This window comes from Emys orbicularis, chromosome 3 (assembly GCF_028017835.1).
Source record: "Emys orbicularis isolate rEmyOrb1 chromosome 3, rEmyOrb1.hap1, whole genome shotgun sequence".
Taxonomy (NCBI): domain Eukaryota; kingdom Metazoa; phylum Chordata; order Testudines; family Emydidae; genus Emys; species Emys orbicularis.
This window is the reverse complement of record NC_088685.1, coordinates 142081689-142103527: the sequence shown is the minus strand read 5'-3', so window position 1 is coordinate 142103527 and position 21839 is coordinate 142081689. Positions and strand designations below refer to the sequence as shown.

General features: G+C 40.7%; 1 protein-coding gene across 1 annotated transcript in view; it reads left to right on the top strand.

The window, feature by feature from the left end:
• PLD5 (phospholipase D family member 5) overlaps window positions 1–21378 on the top strand; it is a 259968-nt gene extending 238590 nt beyond the window's left edge. Inside the window, exons 7-10 of the mRNA XM_065401866.1 lie at window positions 3393–3532; window positions 6001–6166; window positions 15274–15388; window positions 21152–21378. Coding sequence (XP_065257938.1) covers window positions 3393–3532; window positions 6001–6166; window positions 15274–15388; window positions 21152–21378 — 648 coding nt within the window. The remainder of the gene's footprint in view (window positions 1–3392; window positions 3533–6000; window positions 6167–15273; window positions 15389–21151) is intronic.
• The last annotated feature ends 461 nt before the right edge of the window (window positions 21379–21839 follow it).

The following is a 21839-nucleotide window of genomic DNA, read 5'->3' as shown; positions in this document are numbered from 1 at the left end:
ATATTTTAATTATAGCTAGTCCAAATCCTGTTACATTTTTACTAAAATTAGAGCCCAGTATCTATTTTTTTGCTATGTGACTTTTGGTTGATTAATTATCATAATCATCTTATTAACATAGCACTTCCTCCCCATCCCCATGAATGCATCCAGAGTGCTATATAACAACATAAACTTTTATTTATAGATCATTTGAGAATATCCAACATTGAAACAACTAAAACTGGTTGAGAATGCCCAGTACCAATAGGAGGAGGGGGGTGGGAAGGGATAGGAGAAAGTAAAAAGGCCCAGCATACTAAAAAGCTGTTTTTTAATGGGGAGAGATGGAAGAATAGAATGAGCTCTTGGACTCCCCACAGCAAAGGCATGATTCCCTGTCCACCTAATGTGCAATGGTTGAATCCCTGAACGGTATGTGACCGCATATACCTATTGAGAAGATGCTCAAGGAAGATCTCAAACACAGCCAGGGCCTACCCCAGTAAGGACTTTAAAAAATCACCACCATCCTTTAGTCCGTCTGAGACTTTATAAGTAGAAGGCAGAGTGGGTGTAATATGATTTTAGTTGTTCAAACCAATTTGCAAACCTGCTGCCCCATTCTGAACAAATGGTGAGTCCTGGTGAAATCCTTTCTTGGAGGAGAATACAGTAATGAGCTGTAGTCACAGAGAATGTGTTGCTATTATGAGGTTATCATAGGGTGAAGAATGACACAGCCTGAGCAAATGGAGTGTGGGGGGAAAGATACCTTTCATACCACATTTAGCATGGTCGTGAGTGAAAGTGACACCAACCATTTCCAAACAAGTCCTTTTGATAAACGCATGCATGAAAGAAGAGAGTACATCCTCATGCTGCAATCCTTAACCCACCAGTGACTCTCCCCTCTCCCAGGAGCAAATCTGCTCCAACGCGCCCAGCCGCTGTATCATACCAGCATTCCTCCTGGGTGGAGACAGAATGTGTAGGGCCTACAGGGCAATTATATATCACCAGCTAACTGTCCTCAGTTTTTAAATGACCTCTGCAAGAGGCCTCATATACACTGAAGAAAATGGGAGCTAGGGTAGACCTACAGTGGATATTGTGCTTCAATTTACTCAGTGTGGCCCCATAATTGATACTGATTGATACTTACCATCTAGTTCTGACTTGAACCATGGAAGGGTAGTTCTACACCCACCTCATCTTCCTTTGCTCCCCCATCCACTGTGCTGCAGTTTCTCCTGATAAATTTTCTTTTCCTCGTTTGCTTTTTTTCCTATACCACAAGGTTGTCCAGGAAGTGGGAATGAGAAGGAAAGAAAGATGCAGTTTCCAAAACCAGATTCTTCCCTTCTTGAAAACAGGATTTTCAATATATAATTTCTCACACCGGGCAGCATTGTCTAAGTGTCTAAGAAAGGAACTGCAGAAGAATTCTATAGCCAGTTGAAAGGGCACAGAGATGTTTGCTATTAGTATCTAGTTATCCAAGCTGGAATTTGGCCAGGGCAGCAATCCTAATCCTGAAAAAAAATGCCCTGGGATCTTTAATGACCACAGTTGGTCAGAAATTTATTTATATGTCTCTCCTGTAATTATGTTAACAATGTCGTAATGGACAATTTGCATTTCATATCTGTGCATAGACATGAATGTTAGTGATAGTTTTATAATGTTTTTTCCGCAACTGTGCTAATGATGGGAATATAGGAAGGCCAACAAGTCCCTTGCCCTTCTATATCCTCTCCTGTGGAAAATAAACATGGTAGACAAGTCTATTAACTTTACTCTGCCAATTTACCCTGTATTCAGAATGCCTCTGGATCAACAATAGTTATCAAACTGCTTCCAAGAGAGACTGCAGCAGCTCTGGATTCTGTAGCTAGTTTGTCTTTTTGCTGTTAACTTGTACCCCTGAGCATTTCTAGAGAGAGAATAGTCTGTTATCTTTGGAGTAAATCAAATTGTGCATACAATATGCTGAGAAAACAGATTCAGATAATAAAAATAAATCACCTACGTTATATTTTTTATTTTTTACCTTGCTTCCTGAATCTAAATTCATTGTCTTAAAAATTCTTCTCTTCCAGTCTTTCTTGCTGTGTAAGATCTGAACATCACAGTAAATCAATGATTCTCCATTCAGGAATCCTCATGGTACAGTTGCTTAGCAACAGTACAGTCTTCCTGAGTGGCTGAGAGAGACAAAAGAAAATGCAGTTGCTTTTTCTGAGCATTCAGGGCTCAATCCTGGGAGAGCATGGATACTCTGAACTGCCAGTGATCTTAATTACTCTATTATGTATTTTTTATTATTAAAATAATACTTAGGAACACCAATCAAGGATTGTGCTAGTTACTGTACTGACAAATAAAGAAGAAAGCCTCTATACCAAAGAGACCACAGTAGATTAGTTGTCAGGATGCAACATGTGGACAAAGCAGACAAAGAGAGTGGGGGAAGGTAGGAAGATGAGGTAACAAAATAAAGAGTTTAGCATGTTCACCACTTGTCTAACCAATGCCTGATGAGAGTGATTTGTAGACAACATGAATGAGGGAGGTTTTAAAGGTCAGACCCTTACAGAGAAGCAGTACCTTTCACAGACTGTGATTTTCTTAGCAATATGTTACCTTGCATAAAACAGTAAATAGCTTAAGGTCATAAACACTAATTCATAATATTTATGAATGATGTGCCCTGTTAGTGTTGTGGCCTGGATACATCTACTACTTTGTAATGTAACCAGTACTGTGAATCTTTAAAGCAAAATCCTGTGATGTATCATGTAACACCTTCCTCTCAAGTAGAGCTACTTTGATAGCAATGGCTATTTTTACGATTGACCCCTTTGGAAATCTTCCTATACAACTATAATTCTGTGTAATGCTCAAACAGCAATTAGATATCTGATTCCCCCTTCATAGATTCATAGATTCTAGGACTGGAAGGGACCTCGAGAGGTCATCGAGTCCAGTCCCCTGCCCGCATGGCAGGACCAAATACTGTCTAGACCATCCCTGATAGACATTTATCTAACCTACTCTTAAATATCTCCAAAGATGGAGATTCCACAACCTCCCTAGGCAATTTATTCCAGTGTTTAACCACCCTGACAGTTAGGAACTTTTTCCTAATGTCCAACCTAGACCTCCCTTGCTGCAGTTTAAGCCCATTGCTTCTTGTTCTATCCTATCATTAAGCATCTCTGCCATTTCCAAGTTTCCTGTTCCAAGTTTCCTGTTCGTACCTTTGAAATTACAGCTGTATAGTTTAACATACCAGTGGTTAATATTCTCCACTAAGTTTTGTAATTTTATTTGCAAATCTCACCTCAAGATGACAAAGAAACACCTCTTTTTTTAATTTAAGTGTAACATTTGACTTTTTGTCTTCACAGAATTCTCCCAAACTCTTTTGTCCAAAAGCCCGAGTCTTGGATATTGAAGCTATCTACAATGTTATAGATGACGCCAAACAGTTTGTTTATATAGCTGTCATGGATTACCTCCCTATTGTCTTTGACACAAATGCTAAAAGGTTAGTGAGTGTCCACAATGTATTAGCACATTGCTGCAATGAGAGAAAGCTCTTGCTGGTGAAAATAAATCAGCAGGCATTTAGTTACTTGTTATGGATCAGTTTCTTAGGGCCCAATTCTGCTCTCATTGAAATCAATGAGAGTTCTACCATTGACTTAACTGGGAGCACAATTGGGACCTAAGACGGAATTTCTAAGTTCTGGGTTCTAAGCTGTGGATCCCCCTATTGGAAGGAGATCAGAATGTGTCTAGTCTGACCATCTACAAGTGACTGAGACCCAGGAAAACAACAGTAGAGCTCACTTTTGTTTCTTATGTTACTGTATTCAGCACCTAGATACAATGGCTATTGGCACTCTCTGAATACCAGATAGTGTCTGTGTGTGTGAAAGAGAGAGAGAACATATTGAAGGATCTAATACACAGTATGGAAGCTGTCATAATTTTATGTTAAAAAACAGATCTTTTCAAACTCAGCACAGATTGCACTTCCAGCCATATTACATTATAGCTAGCTCATAGCAAAAAAAGTCAAAAAAGTTTATGCACAATGTATTTATGGCCTAGATTTTCAAAAGTGCTCAGGACCTACAACTGGAGCCAAATCTTAATAAAATTATTCAGCTCCCCTCCCCCCAGTTGGAGCTGAATAAGTGGTTAAACTGAGAACTGCCAAGTATCCAGTAGCTCTCATTACTCTCAAAGGCAGGTGCTGGGAGCTGAGCCTTTTGGAAATCTGGCCACTTAATTCAGGTGCCTTAATGATAGCTGTTGGCTGCTGGCTCTTTTGAAAATCTATATTTATGCCTTTTTTCACCCTTGTATAATTGGGGGAAAAAAGGGTTATGTGTAACCCATCCAAAACCAGACGTGAGAAATTTGAGACCCACAAGAACATTTTTGGAGAAAGTTATTGTCTAAAACTATACTAGTGGTTTAAAATGGAATAGATCTTTTATAACTTTAATTATAGTGTTGCTCTGTTAGGGAGGAGGCAAGGATTTTCCCCGCTCTATAGAGGAACCAGCTGATCTGTCCCCCTAGCCTACTTAATCCAGAGATCCATGTGGATTTGAGGGGAAGATCCACTCAAGACACAGGACCATCTACATCAGGGGTCGGCAACGTTCGGCACGCAGCTCGCCAGGGTAAGCACCCAAGCGGGCCGGGCCAGTTTATTTACCTGCTGACGCGGCAGGTTCGGCCGATCGCGGCCCCCACTCGCCACGGTTCGCCGTCCTGGTCCAATGGGGGCGGCGGGAAGCGGCGCGGGCCGAGGGATGTGCTGGCCGCGGCTTCCTGACGCCCCCATTGGCCCGGGACGGCGAACCGCTGCCAGTGGGGGCCGCGATCGGCCGAATCTGCCGCGTCAGCAGGCAAATAAACTGGCCCGGCCCGCTAGAGTGCTTACCCTGGCGAGCCGCGTGCCAAACGTTGCCGACCCCTGATCTACACAGAGAGGTCCCTTGCAGTTTTACTGGCAGCTTGGCTTTAAACTTGATGCACTGCCATAGCTTCCCCACCGGCATTATCCTCCCAGCCTCCCATTAAAGGAGTTTCTTTGGCAATCTCCTTAGATTGATGGTAGAAGGGAGCTGCACATCTCCCTTGGGTTTCTTGCCAGACTCTCTTGCTCCTGGCCTGCTCCTTCTCCAGGAGTGGGATCTCTAGACCCATGTTGAGTGCTCTGGGCCAAGGACAGTAGGTATAGTGCCACAGAGACAGCTGTCATATTTGGGTAAGAATTCACCGACTCCCCAGCAATTGGACAGTGACGGTTGGGGAGAGACAGAGCCCTCATGTGAGCAAACTCCCGTCCCACCCAAAGAATATAGGGACTCTGCTCTGGGGTATCTCTCTTCCTCTTCTTCCCCCACCCCCCAGCAGGAACTTCTTGAGGTTATTATAGTCCTAGGCCTGAGGCCCCAGAATGGGGGAGAGGCTGACAATCAGGGCTTTAAAAAGTAAGACGTTGATAGCTCCTTCTGCTTAAAACTGAGAGAAGTTCTCGCTCTCTCTCTGGCTTGGTTAAGCAGTGCTTTCTGATAGCTCCCTCTCTACTTTGGAATTGCGAGAGCTGCACTTCCTGTTCCAGTCTGCTTTAACACTGTTGATGACATGTGCATCACTCCGCTGGGTGTGGGAGGACTAGAAGTTCATTTTGCATGAGGCTTTGCATTCACAGGGGCAGCTCTGCAACCACCCCCCCGGGGATAGCTCGGGCATATTCACTCACACAGGCCAATAGGGTCTCACTGCCCCCAGGATTGGTTGGTTTTGTGTGAAGCAAGGTGACACAGTGGTAAGGGTCTAGCACAGCTCTTCCTGCCATGTCAGTTTGATTCCCTAGACTGCAGACAAATGCTGTTCATGTTTGTTTAGTTTTCCCTAGTGGGGCTAGGTCTGCCTTGGTAAAAATCTAATTGATTGCTTTTTCCCTGAATGTATTATGTGCTTTCTCCACAGGTACTGGCCATATTTGGATGGGAAGATAAGAGAAGCACTAGTGTTACGAAGTATTAAAGTCCGGCTCCTCATAAGTTTCTCAAAAGACACAGATCCCCTTACATTTAACTTTGTTTCATCTCTTAAAGCTATTTGCACTGAGGTTCCCAGCTGTAGTTTAAAAGTTGTAAGTATACACCGTATGGTTCAGAATGAGTCTAAAACGTTTTCAGTGCACAAAAATATACCAACGATAAGTATATTAAGATTATCTATGTTACTGTGGAAACCTTAACGTTTCACTGAAAACCACGTGAAATGCGTAATTTGGGGCCAAATTTAGCCCTGGTGTACGCACAACTCTTGACTGCAATAGACTTTAATGAACTAGTAGCAAAGGTAAATGCATCATTAACCCCAATTCAGTTCCCTTCTGCAAGTGAAATATTTTGTATTACCCTGCACGGTGTTCACTGTAATTTATGATCAATGTGGCCAAGTTACTAGATAGATTTCAGTGATGTGTTACAAACCCTTACAAGTTTGAATTTGGTCCTCTTTTGTAACAATTCCTTTCATTTTACTGTATTGATTCCTGAATGCTCTTCAGTTTTGGTAACAATTGTGCAGAATTTGGATCTAACATGGCAGTGGTAACAACTTTCATGCTATAATCATATAATGCAAGTTCCTGGGGGACAGAGACTCTCTCTGTTATTTGTTAGTACAGTGGCACTGTTCTGCTAAACCAAACTGAGGAAGATAGTAATACTTATCACTTACATAGTATGGTGTTTTTAATCTTCAGAGCACTTTACAAACACTAACTAGTCCTAACACTACCCCCTGTGAGGTAGATCAGTATTATCCCCATTTTATACATAACAAAACTGAGGAAGGAAAGTTAAATGACTGGCCCATGACTCCATGTGTCACAGCCAGGGTTAGGATTCAGGAGATCCTGGCTCCCAGTCCTGTGTTCAGAACACTAAATCTGGTCTCTCCTGGAGAAACATAACCAAATGAGTCACAGTTTTATGTCTTGTTTAAATTGAAGAGAATGTGCCATCACTGGACTGCTTATCTGATTGTGGAATAATGTGATCTGACTGTCAAATACACTAGCGCCTTCTTCCTCTTTATCACAGTAAATAAAATAAATGCAGATTTTACATGGACATTATGCAGTTCATTCAAAGTTATGAATGCAGAACAACTATTTCTTGGCCACATTGCACATGCAGTGTATAAAGAAGTATTTAACACCACATGTGCTGCACTTCACAGAAGCGGGTAGAGTTATGATTGATGTTGCATTAAATTTGACATAGTTGTTCGTGAATTAAGGTATTTATGAAATTCAGTGAAAGATACTGGAAGTAAAAAAACAGTCCTCTGAGGCACCCATCCCATTTGAGAAAAATCATCTGCTGAGGTTCTGATTTTTTTTTTCAGTAATTCACATAAGATGGTTATTGTTAATTAGACTAATAGCTGCTATGGAAGCCTGGTTACATACATCACTGAATGTATGTACTTTTGCACTCAGTAAATAAAGCCAACCAATACTAGATCCATTTTCCCTGTGAGGTCTGAATATACCAATGTCAGACTTTATATGTTTTGGGCATAGTTAACACAGCTCCCATTATTTTGAATTCCCCTTAAACCATAGGGACAAGTTACCCCTGAGTTTTAAACATGCAGAAGGAAGTTGGAGCAAATGAGAGCTTTGGCCGTTTGGCACAAGGACAGTTTTCAGTTCCATGACGGGTTTGGTATGGTGTTCATATGGCTCCTGTGTGAATTACATAGACCCAAGTCACCTGTCTGAGGCAGAGCCTTCCTGCCTTCATGGCATCAGTCTTCCTCCATTCTCTTTTTTATGTCCATCCTTAACTTTCCACAACTTAAGTTTTCTCCACTCCTTGCTCTAGTTCCATCCTCTCCTTCCATTCCTCAGGTAAAGCTCTCAAATAATGTAAATAAAATAAAAACTAAAGAGAAAAGTAAAATAAAGTTCTCCAAGATCAGTTCAGGCATTAGTCATCAATGGCTGCAATTCCCATCCCAATCTGCATTGCCTCCATCCTCTTCTTTCAGGTCCCAACTGAATACATTTTTTCCTCGGGACATACAATTGCTATTCCTCTCCTCAAAAAGTCTTTTAAAACTAAATAGCATAATAATTCCATTATTGAGCCACACCCTGCTGTCACAGCAACCCTCCTGACAATAGTAGCAAAGTTAAGAAGAAGGCTGAACCATTGGGAGAGTAGAAGTTCCTAGGAGCTAATGTTAGTTAACAGCCTCCAGGTCTATGAGACTATTACACATGCAATTAGTATCAGTAATGTTGTTTGTGGAACCTTATTAATACAATTCTTTTAAATGCTATCTTTTCCAGTGCTCAGCCACTAAGTACTTGAGGGAAAGTGTAGGTAATTACTTTTTTTCTGAACAATTAGAGCACAGAATAGTGTACAGTGTTTGTTAATTAGTATAGTTCCTGTGCTGGTATATTTCCTCTCTTTCTTAGGAAGGTTAATACAGCCTTAGACTCTTTGCCTAAGCAGGACTTGCTGTAACAACCAAAGGAAAACTAAGTGATAATTGCAGAGCACCAGTTTTAACATTGCACATCTTTTGTTTCACACACTGAATGATACTTGTATAGTAAGATATAAAATTATGAACACAACAAGCAGCGGTGGTTTTCTGTGATATGCTCCTTGTATATTGTTGGTTTCTTATTCCTGGAGATAATACTATCTGAAACATATTGAATACAGACGATTTTCAGTCTGAAACACATATGGTAATGTAACTTTCAACACAATAATTACAACCCTGAGATTTAAATCCAGTTACAGAGATGGGATAAGAACTTTCAATTAGCTTTATGCTGTCCATCAAAAAGACTTTTGCATATTGGGCTGTGTTACTGAATTTTAACTAATGACAGACTAACCTACAGAGGTTGTTTTGCTGTGATTAACATCCTAAAGCTCAGCCAAAGCTATTTAAGCTTATACTTCCTTAAATAATGCTTGCTTGCTTATTTCCTTTGTACATTTTTGGTTCTAGCCAGAACCAGAAAGGGTAACGTTGTACAAAAATGTTAAATAAAAAAGCAGGGGAAGAACAGTTAAACTTGAACTCTGGAAAAATTTGGTTTCCACTAAGTGTTAGTTTTGGGTAAAGGTTCAGTTTGGTGGTGGTTTTATTTTGACTAGTTTCCCTGTCTGTCAGTCTGATATGACACTCTGATACCCCGGGGTACAAATTCTATTAAAAGGAATGAAGGAATTTAAACCCAAACTAAATCCCATGTAAAAAACTTACTGGGTGAGCCTACAGCCTGAATTATCAATGTTGTGATGTGTATGTTACCTTTCAAGAATATTAGAGTTTAACAGTGAACAGAAGTTAGAAACCCAGAAAATTCAGAGTGAAGTTGCATCTACAAGAAAACCAAGCAGACTAGATGATCATAGTGATCCCTTCTGGCCTTATAATCTGGAAATATGGAAATTTATAGTTAAGGTAACCATACCACCTTAACTCTGTCCCACGTAGAAATGCCAGCTTCCCATGCCATCCTCCATACGTTTGGGTTGAGCCTCTCCTGCCAACATAGCGCTGTCCACACCAATGGTTTTGCCGGTGAAACTTGTCAGTCAAGGGGGTGTTTTTCCCCATTCCTGACTGACAAAAGTTTTACTGATAAAAGTGGTAGTGTAGACAAAGCCTAAGTCTCCTTGAGGGGTATGGCTTTAGGCCACACCCCTCTCCTCACTATTTCCTGCTGGCTAGCTTAAACAGCTCCCTGCTCAGCATTTAGATTTTGTGGATCCAATCCTTAGACACTTAGCTTTCCACATGCATCGTAGAGGGAGCCTAGGCACCTAACTTGGGCTGTAGATTCCACTGTGAGGAAAGGTGCCCAGAAAAATGTATTGTCCCATCCAAGTCCCTTCATGGATCTAGCCCATGGCAATTGTCTAACAGAGTGAAGCATAATAAAATCTTTTCCTAATCCCCAAATAACGCAAAAATGGCCAAATATAATTTTCCCAAATGTAGACAAAAATTCACCTTTTGGATGAACAACAATGAGGAGATTTAATCTCAGGTGGCAACATTTTTATTTTTAAAGCTATAAACTCTTGCAACAGGCCTTTAAAGGAGAAATGCCTCCTCAGCTCCAAATAGAGCATTACTAATGCAGTGCTTTCACTGAAGGTGTACACTGGAGGATTTAGTGTGTGGTACTGAATGCCTTTGGACAACTGACTTGTTTCAATAACAAAGTTCCAGTTGCATTATTGCTTTTGTGAGAGGAGAGAGATTCTGCGAACCATAGCCAGCATGTCAAAGAGTTAATGAGTTATCTGCTTTGCTTGAAGTACACATTACATTTTCAAGACATCTATATTTGTCCTGCTGGGTTCACAGTTTCCAGCCCTGCCTGTGATGCTACACAAGTTGCCTAATACAAGTTTTGTCCAATTCAGCCAGTCCGGACATTGGGCTGAAAATATATTAGTAATTTGGCATTAAGATATTACCTTCATGGCTGATCTCAGGAAGAGCCCACAATTTGCATGTGATAAGAGGCCGGGTAATTTTACCTTAAGTAACATAACTATGCAAGGAAACAAAAAGCAAAACAAAACTACCAGGCATTCAGATCTTGTCATTTGGAAAGATAAAATATCCATTTGCTTTTCTTCATGAAATCGTCTTTACAATAGCACTTGTGTCCACATAATGGGATGTGCAGACCTTAGGAGCATTAAAAGGCGTTAAACACAGGATATGGCTATATACGTTGATAAATGCACCATCTTGGGCCAAGGTTGTATCAGTTAAAGAGTCATTATGGCTGCTCTCCCATTCAGCTCCTCCTTTGTTGTGCAAAGAAAAACCCAAGCCTGGTTTTTTTGTTTTTTTTGTTTTTTTGAGGAGGGGGGGAACGTGGGCGTGTTTTGTTTTTTAACCCAAAAGCTCAAAGCAGTTCCATCAGCCTATGGACTCCAAAGATGCAGCTTCCCCTCCCTTGGAGGTGGCGAAGTAGAGACAGTATGGTACAGACACAAGTTGCTCAAGAATCAACTCTGTTTCCACCAGGATAGACTGTCTCAGCATCAAACCCTCCTTTATTCTCTTGGCCGGGGAGTACCCCGTCTCAATGATCTCATCCCAAAATGACCTTGCCTGCCCCTCAAAGATTGCTGAAACTTTCTAACCATCATCTCTGCTTCCTTACCATTTGAGGTTGCGAAGGAATTCTCTAGTGGATTCCTCTTCAGAATATCTTAGACCAGTTCAGAACCAAATCATCCTCTGGCCAGAGTGTGAATTGGCCCCATAGAGTTTATCACTCTAACCCTGCCTCTCAATCCTTTTACTACATGTGTACCTCCACAGTTAACGTTAGTTGACCACTTTCTTGCTCTGAAGAAATTAAGGTTTGATTTGATCTGTATCAGGCCTGGCCATAGTCAGTATAACCTCTTGTGTCCTGTATTTGTCCCCGAAGCTATCTACCTAAAAGACTCCTTGAAAGAACCAAAGATATTGGATACTGCTTTATTATCGTCATATTGAAGTATTAGAGAGACATGGTGGGTGAGGTAATATCTTTTATTTGACCATCTTCTTTCTCAGACATGTGTGGCTCAAAAGCTTGTCTCTCTCATCTCTCTTTGATCCAGTAAAAGATATTTCTTCACCCACCTTGTTTCTCTAATATCCTGCGACCGACACAGCTACAACTACACTTCATACTATAATGAAGTACGGCAGATAATTTCTAGAACCTTGCTCGATACAAATATTGCTGAAGTATCTGCTATAGCTGGTCAGATCCCGGCTTCAGGTATCATCTTTAAAGGTTCATCTGGCAGCTAATTGCAACATCCTTTACAATGCAGAGGACTTTATGATCATTATTTGAAGCATTCAAATATTTTCTTCATCTGTATCTTCTGGTGAAATCTATTGTGACTTCTAAGGATCTTAATCTGGCAGTTAGCTCTGAGGTGGCACCAAGCATTCTCTCTATCAGGTGCTTGGCTGATTGGTGCTTGCCCACATGCTCAGGGTCTAACTGATCGCCAAATGTGGGGTTGGGAAGGAATTTCCCCCCGGAACAGATTGGCAGTGAACTTGGGGGCCGAGGGGGTTGCCGCCTTCTGCAGTGTGTGGGTGAGGGTCACTTGCCATGATTACCTGACTACATCTCACTCATTTCTTTGTCATTGTCAGAGCCTCGAGCATTGTGCACCTCTGTCCCTCCTATTTTCTCCCTGTGGCACATAAATAGCTTAGGGCTGGTCCACACTAACCCCCCAGTTCGAACTAAGATATGCAACTTCAGCTACGTGAATAACGTAGCTGAAGTCGAAGTATCTTAGTTCGAACTACAAGGTACTTACCGCGGGTCCACACACGGCAGGCAGGCTCCACCGTCGACTCCGCGTACTCCTCTCGCGGAGCAGGAGTACCTGTGTCGACGGCGAGCACTTCCAGGATCGATTTATCGCGTCTTGTCTAGACACGATAAATCGATCCCAGAAGATCGATTGCTTACCGCCGAACCCGGAGGTAAGTATAGACGTACCCTCAGTCTCCTGAGGGCTGTGCTACTTTGGTCTAATTTCAGTTGTTGGGTTTAGTGCATGGGTGTCTGGTGGTGCTGGTGACCCATTCTGTCCTTAAACTCTGACTTGATGACTCTACACAGACTGATTCCATTTGTAACCTATGGAGGGATGGTTCTTTGTATGAATGCAGCACACATATAAATACTACAGAGCAGCAACCTTATTTCAAATGAACTGTTTTGCTGCCTGATTCTCTTTTCTTCTTTCCATGAAAGTATTCATGGCCATCCGCTTATCACTGGGGGTACATCCAGGTGTTCCTGATACTGTGTATTCAGAAGTGAGTGCACATTTTTGGCATGACGTACCATGTTGATTAGTAGCTACGTGTGTAATTTTGGCTCAAGTCACTCAGTATGTACAGTAAACAAATTCAGTACAAAAACCCCTTCACTTTTTTTTTATGAAATACAAAGAAAGACATACAGATGTAACCAAGAACATTTTGCAGCTTTGAGGGGGGAAAGATAGAAAAATTCTTGGCAGAGTGGGCTAAAAATAGCTATTTGCCTCTCATCCAAAGCTACCTATTTATTGAAGCCAAGTCTATCTATTTGAGCATGTGTTCTTGCAGTTTTTAATGTACTAGAGATATTTACATTACAGTTTGCATAATAAATTTTGCAGTATGTGTTACCCTAAGAAAAAGATTTCCATGAAAGTGGTTTTAACTGTTCTAGATACAATATTTTACATCCAGACTAATGTAAAATGTGCTCCCCTCTCTATGGGCCTGATCCAAAACTTATTAATGTCAGTGGAAAGACACCCATTGCTTTCAGTGGGCTTTGGATCAGGTCCTATAAAGTCTTCATGGGAGCCATATATTTTGCTAGTTTACAAGTAACAAGGGTTCTTTTTCTAGATTCTAGATCTGAATTGTGACAGTCAAACTGGGCCCTCCCCTTCTCAGGGTCATCACAAGGAATAAAGATTCTGCAGGCCAACTTCTGTTCTGAGTTATATGTACCTCTGCAAGGTCATTGACAATAGTATTACCGAATAGCTGTAAATGAGAGCAGAACTGGACCATGCAATTGCAACTTAATTATTTTATTAGAACATTAGCCAGAATGGAATCCAGTTCATTCTCACACTTTGGTGCTGGTTCTGCAGTACTATGTGTACAAAATAAAATGTTATTTTAGTTACTAAAGTTGAGTAAATATAACTTAACTCTTCCACAAAGTTAATTCTCTGACCTCTTTCAGAGCCTTCTGGAAAGCCTGTTTCTACCATGAGGCTTATAGGGGATAGTAGGAAGGATAGTGTAGTGGACAGAGCAGTGGGCTAGGCTTTGGGAAACCCAACTTTGAGGCTGAGTTTGGCTACAGACCACACAGGAAGTCTGTGACTTTGTATAAATTGTTTAATCTGCCCTATGCCTGAGTTCTCCATCTGTAAAATAGGGATGATGATACCTTGCAGATGCATTTGAAGGATAAAATGCATTCATGCTAGTGGGATGTCTAGACGTTGTACTGATGAGAGTCATCTAAGAACCTGGATAGATAAAAATTACCAGCTGTTAATGGTTAGGTAAATGGAAAGTAGGGATTATTGATACTAGTTTCATTTATTTGCTACAGTTAAAAAAGAAAAAAACTGATGTGGGCATAGCAAGTCTATATGATTATGTGTTTCTATCATTGTTACTTCTGGTCACTCCAGTTCTTTGGTACACCCATCTTGTTGCATCTTTTCCTAGATGTAAACTCTTTGGGGTGAGGACCATGTCTTCCTGTGTACAGTAGTTAGTGCAGTTCCCAGGAAAACTGGGGATGCCATGTCACTATAAATTACCTTTATCTGTGGGACTTTGTGAGTCAGCATTTATAGAAAAAGCTGCTATCATCTCTGTGTGAACTGAATGTTTCCAGCCCAAACAGGAGTTATTTCCTGTGTGTAATGGTCCTTTTCCCTTGGGCTGCTTTTGGAGTTTGGGGCCAGCTATCGGTTTACTTTATGGAACACAAATAATGCATCTAATGTAGTATTGCAGATTTCATTATGTTTGATATTCAGCTAGATTAAAATAGAAAGCACTTGTGGTACTTCCATAAAACTAACCCTTTCAGACATTCTCCCTTATTGCAAATTACAGATTTAATCTTAAGAAGTTACTGAGATGAGCACATTGCCTGTTATAAACTATGAAACATAAGATAAAAATATTAATTCAGTTTATTGGCATGCCTAACAACCTGTATCCTGAGGCTGACTTCAAATTCCAGTGCCCCTTGATGAATGAGGAAATGAGAATTAAACAAATTTCTGGCTCTCATCTTGTAGAAAACGATGGATTTTGTGTTCATTGTATTGCCTTTTTTACATGCCCTTGCATTGCTGCTATTATACCATAGCCACACATTTTGTATATGTTAATTTTTCTACTGGCTACCAAGGCGTATGTGGTATCGAGAACAACAGTTTGGGTATAAAATACAGTGTAGAGTTTTACAAGAATGAAACAATCTCCTATAAACTAAAGTTAGTTGTTGTATAATACTAACTCATTCTCAGTTGAAAATAGGGGGTGGGTTGTAATTTTTCTGTTTCTTCTTCTGCAAAGTTGTGGAGAGGAACTTTCATTAACCTGATTGTCTTTTTTTCTTGACTGCAGAAATTTTTTGATCTTGAAGAGGAGAATGCTTGCTTTCTCAAAGAACAAAAGAATACTTCCCTTCCCAAATTAAACCGGAATAAATATATGGTGACTGATGGAGCTGCTTATATTGGTAAGTAAACCCACATCCCAGTCAGTTCTGATGAGTACATTATAGCTTTGGAGCCCAAAGTCTGAAATAACGATTGTAAGCAGGGTATTAAGTAGCTAAAAACCCCATTCAGTGTCTTTGAAGATTGGACATTAAGTGGAAAATTCCTATTTTCAATACAAAGCTGTTTGTCAGTGCTGGGGTAGAGGAGTTGAATTCCTTCTTTCCAATGGATTGTTTCCCAGGGGAAGTGGTAATGTTTTAAATTATTAAGAGTAGACTGAAAAAGCAACTATAGAATGTACTTCATGGAACAGTCCTGCATTGGTTTGGGAATAGATTGGATGGTCTAATAGATCTTGTCAATCTCTAATTTCTGTGAAGACTGACTAGCCTCACAATTTGCCATGTCATCACTATGTTTGGGGTATCTTCATAAGTATAAGACAAGCTGCCACTCTATTCATCCTTTGCAATTTACCCCAGGGACACAGCCTGAATATTGTAGTGCTTGATTTCAGAATACCTGCATTGTACTGTATATGTTTTGGTTCATAATCTGAAGGCGTTGTCCATAGGGTAAGTGCATATTTAAACAATGTCCGTATACAGCTAAGTGTAAACGTTCGTTTTAAATAAAATATTTATTAAATGGAGTAGTAAAACTACCCTTTGGAAACTTGAAGCAAAAGCAAGCACTATAACCTATTTAGGATGGAAATTTTCATTCTTGGATTTATTAAAGTCTCATGAATAAAAATCTATTACTTTTTAATTCGTAGGCAGTTTCCTCACTGCCTAAAAATGCAGAGCACAGCTCAAGTAGCTGAACTGAGAAAGGGGTAGACCAGTGACGTTTCTTTCTCATTCAGGCAGTTAGTAGTTGACTCATCTCCTGAAGCTCAACATCAACTAATTTGGCCTAGCTTGACATCCAAAATCCTGCCCGGGCCAGACTTGATGCAGGGCCCTGCCTGTTAAGTCCCTTCCTAAGGATACACATCTCTGAGTCATAAATACGTACAAATTGCCATACCCAAACCAAGCAGCAGTCCATCTAGTCCAGTATCCTGTGGACTCTGACAGTGGCCAATACCAGCTGCTCGTACTTCAGAGGAAGGATCAGAAAACCCTGCAATAGACATTCATGGAACAATATGCCCCTTCGGGAAAGTTTCTTTGAAATACCCATTCAACCATGACGGTTTATATCCTTTATAAAACACTTAGTTTATTTCCTTTCATTTTTAAAATCCTTACTCTTATAATTCCATCTATTCTCATTATCATATGAGCATTCACTCTTTTTTGAATCCTGCTAAGCTTTTGGCCCCACTAACATCTTGTGATAATGATTTCCACAGATTACTTATGTGTTTTGTGAAAAAAGTGTATCCTTTTAGTAGTTGTAAGTTTTCTGACTTTCAGTTTCATTGACTGTCCCCTTGTTCTTGTATTATAAGTAAGGGTGAGTAGAAGGGCCTAATCTACCATCCTATACCTCTTTCCAGAGCTCATTCCCTTCTGTTTGGGTGAGCATAAACATTACCATTTTCCCTATTTCCATTTACCTTTTTGTACAAAAGGCCTGGGGTCAGGTATAGCTGCTGTGGACCTGTTGATGTGCCAAGGATGATTAAACTAAATTAAATGATTAAATTAATTATTTCAATTCAAGGATTTATGTCTATATACAGCACTCGGGGTCCTTTTGGTGATGGGTTCTCAACTTACGTTATTTAAAATTAAATGAAAACGCAAAGATCAGTGTCACCTGTCTGGAGCTGGAATAAATTATTTTGACCTTTTCACAAAGGTCATTTGTTTTTTCTCCATGTGTTAGCATTATCAGGGATTTGTGGACAGCAAGATGAGGTTATTTCTACATATGTTGTTTCCAAAAGTGTGTTGTGTACTGCTAGTCGGATATAGTCCCTTCAAAGGCAAAATGTACAGTATCGATCCTCATTTCCTCTCACATGAAGGACCCTACTTGCAGCAGAACTGGTTCATTTCCACTGGGCAGGGTAAGGTAGGAATTGGGGTGTCCAGCCCCTGTCTGCAGCAGAGATCCTATCACTGTGGGCACTACCTGTGTGAAGCCACCACACCAGGGATTTGGGGTTGTAAAGAGAGATCCAGCAACCATTCCCCTCACACAGGTGAGGAGTGCAGACATTGCGATGGCTCCTCCGCTTCACCTCTTCGATGAAGCTGTAGCCCCTGAAGAACTCCTGATCATACAACCCATTTTCTTGGACTGTACACTGAATTGAAGATTTGGGCCAGTGTGTAGCGTGCCTTCTTTAAAATTGCCACGGTTACAAGACCATAGCTGAGGGTCAAAAGAACTGATGTTGTGTTATAAACATGTTTCATCATAAATTCTTCATCATGTAAAATATCCTGTATCAGCGGGGTAGCCGTCTTAGTCTGGATCTGTAAAAGCAGCAAAGAGTCCTGACGTGCATCCGAAGAAGTGGGTATTCACCCACGAAAGCTCATGCTCCAATACGTCTTTAAGTCTATAAGGTGCCACAGGACTCTTTGCTGCTAAAATATCCTGTATCTTCACCTTCTCCCCTCACATTTGTAATGTCACTAAATTCTGTTGCTTTCGGTGTAACATCTGCAAAATACACCCTTTGCTCTCATTACCAACGCCCTCTCTAGATCTTTATTATGTCTCACCTTGAGTACTGCAGTCGCTTCCTCTCTGGCCTCTTGCACACCTTTCTTACCCTCTTCAAACTGTCCAAAATGATGTCCCCTAAATCATCACTCTTTTCTGCATCTCTGACCATGTCCAATCGCTCTTCAGATCCCTGGATCAAATTTCAGCTCCGTGCACTGAAGGTCCTATACAACATGGCTCCGTCTTCTATCACTCTGGTGTTTCTTTCCACTGTCTTCACCCCCTTCACTCTTCTCAAGCCACCCAACTAACTACACCATTGCATCCATTTGTAGTTACAATTGATAGGATTTAGAAAAAAGCAAAAATCAGAAGTGTGGAAGGGATATAAATCTTCATGCTTCAGGGCATGAGCCATCCTCTAACTGAAGGATAAGGAAGAAACTTCCTTTATGGACAAGTTATTCCATAATTGCTCACTTCAAAATTCTTGCATCTTCCTCGTACTGGCCATTATCAGAGAAAAGATACTTGTCTGGATTCTAGATAGACCACTGATGTAATCCAGTACAGCAGCTCCTAAATTCCTATATCCTTCTCCAGACCTCCTCCTCTGCTGCTCCACACACCTGGAACTTCCTCCCGGACCCAATCCAAAATTCCTCCATCCTTCCGGAAAACACACTTCTTCACTCCATCCATCCCCACTCCCTTAACATATACAAAATGATAAACAAAACAAAATATACAGAAATAATGAACCAAGATGCATGTTTAACATCCTTCAGCTACATTGCTTTTCAAGAGTTTGCCTTCCCCTCATCCTCCTCTTCTGTCTGTTGTCTTCTTAGATTTTAGGCTATTCAGATATGGACACTGTCTTCCTACCTGTTTGTAGAGAACCTAGCCCAATACTTGGTTCTACACCGAGAATGAATAATAATATAATGGTTTTCACACAGTATAGATAGTAAATCATGGTGATAAAAATCAAGTCTTACTTGAACCAATTAACAGCACATAATCACAGAGATGATCATGCTACTTTTGTTCTTTCATTGACTTTAAACAAATGAAGGTTGATTGTGCAGTTAAGGATTAGATGTACTGGCATAGGCTGAAATTAATTTACCCCGAATTCAGGCATAACATATGTGCACTCACACACAGTAAAGATAAATGCTAATCACTGACTCTTCTATGCAATGAAAGGATTTTTTAAGCACAGCAGTAGCAGAAAGCCTGCCAAACAATCAGTGGGGCCACTGGATGATTGAGTTGCTGAAGGAGCACTCAAGGAACACAAGGCCATTGCGGAGAAGCTAAATTAATTCTTTGCATCGGTCTTTACTGCAGAGGATGTGAGGGAGATTCCCACACCTGAGACATTCTTTTCAGGTGACAAATCTAAGGAACTGTCCCAGATTGAGGTGTCAGTAGAGGAGATTTTGGAACAAATTGATAAATTAAACAGTAATAAATCACCAGGACCAGATGGTATTCACCCAAGGGTTCTGAAGGAACTCAAATATGAAATCGCAGAACTAACAACTGTGGTATGTAACCTATCACTTAAATCAGCTTCTGTACCAGATGACTGGAGGATAGCTAATGTAAGGTGAATTTATTAAAAGGACTCTAGATGCAATCCTGGCAATTACAGGCCGATAAGCCTAACTTCAGTACGAGGCAAATTGGTTGACACTATTGTAAAGAACATAATTATCAGACACATAGATGAACATGATTTCTTGGAGAAGAGTCAACACAGCTTTTGTAAAGAGAAATCATGCCTCACAAATGTATCAGAATTCTTTGAGGGGATCAACAAACATGTGGACAAGGGTGCTCCAATGAATATTTTAAATTAATTTTTTTTTTAAATTAATGGAGATATCCTATCTCCTAGAACTGGAAGGGACCTTGAAAGGTCATCAAGTCCAGCCCCCTGCCTTCACTAGCAGGACCAAGTACTGATTTTGCCCCAGATCCCTAAGTAGCCCCCTCAAGGATTGAACTCACAACCCTGGGTTTAGCAGGCCAATGCTCAAACCACTGAGCTGTCCCTCCCCCCAAGTAGTGTACTTGGACTTTAAGGAAGCCTTTGGCAAGGTCCCTCACCAAAGGCTCTTAAGCAAAGTAAGCAGTCATGGGATAAGAAGATCATGGATCAGTAACTGGTTAAAAGACAAGAAACAAATAATAGGAATAAACGGTCAGTTGTCAGAATGGAGGGAGGTAAATAGTAGTGTCCCCCCAGCGATCTGTTTTGGGACCAGTGCTGTTCAACATATTCATAAATGATCTGGAAAAAAGGTCTAACAGTGATGTGGCAAAGTCTGCAGCTGATACAAAATAATTCAAGATAGTTAAATCCAAAGCAGTTAAGTAATTCTTAACTGGAAAACGGACGACTAAGGGAGGATATGATAAAGGTCCATAAAATCATGAATGGTGTTGAGAAAGTGAATAAGGAAGTGTTAGTTTTGTGAGATCCCTTTGTAACTCTTGGCAGTCTGCTTTGGAATTCCTCACTCTCAGGCTACGTCCTCACTACGGGGGGGCGGGGTCGATTTAAGATATGCAAATTCAGCTACGCGAATAGCATAGCTGAATTTGACGTATCGGAGCCGATTTACCCCGCTGTGAGGACGGCGGCAAATTGACCTCCGCGGCTCCCCTGTCGACGGCGCTTACTCCTACCTCCCCTGGTGGAGTACAAGCGTCGATTCGGGGATCGAATGTCGCGTCCCGACGAGACGCGATAATTCGATCCCCGAGAGATCGATTTCTACCTGCCAATTCAGGCGGGTAGTGTAGACGTAGCCTCAGGGTAGTTAAACACTGGAACAAATTGCCTAGGTTGTCGAATCTCTGTCAGGGGAGAGGGACTTCAGTCTTGAGAACAGTAAAATACCTGTTTTGGCTTTCAGACTGAGCAAAGGTGACAAAAATGCAGAAATGAATTGGTGTACTTTAGATAAGTAATTTTTTCCCGAGCTGTCATAGAAAATACATATATTCCTGCAATTGTTCTAGAGAGTGAGGGTAGGGGTGGGAAGAAATACTGTATTCTGTTGGATTGCCCTTGAGAAATTGGCTTTTTTTATGTTGCAGTCTCATTATATATTCTTTTCATTTATTTATAGGTAATTTTGACTGGGTGGGAAATGATTTTACTCAAAACGCGGGAGCTGGCCTCGTTATCAACCAAGCAGACGTGGGGAACAACACAAGCATCGTTAAGCAACTTAAAGCTGTGTTTGAAAGGGACTGGTATTCACACTATGCCAAAAGTTTGCAACCAACAAAAATCCCAAACTGCTTAAACTACAAACTTAACAAAGCAGTGGCAAATAAGACTGCCATGAATTAAAAAGACTATTTTACTGTATGATGAATGAAGAAATACATCGGGGCTGCTGTAAGCCTATTTCATATTTACAGATAAGACTAAAAAAAGGCCAAAAAAAATTATTATTTTTTTTTTTAGGAAAAAGCACACGTATATAAAATGTTCTCTAAACTATACTCTCTATATTGAATTATTTACAACTTTTAAATTTGTTACTTCTGACATTGAATGTCATTTATGCTTCGACATTGATTTTTCACATTTGAATTTAAAAGCATACTTTGATTCCTCTCCTTTTCGTACCTCCCATCCTGGCGAGGCAGAACTGAAAACTGAGCTATGAAATGTCATTCTAAGATCTGCTGCTATTGATACATAATGGAGGACAGACTTCCCCCATGCAAAAGATACAAGTTTAAGCAAGTATTCTCCTATGTAAATCATTCCCTCCAAGTATATGGCCATCCAAGCAGATTTTGATA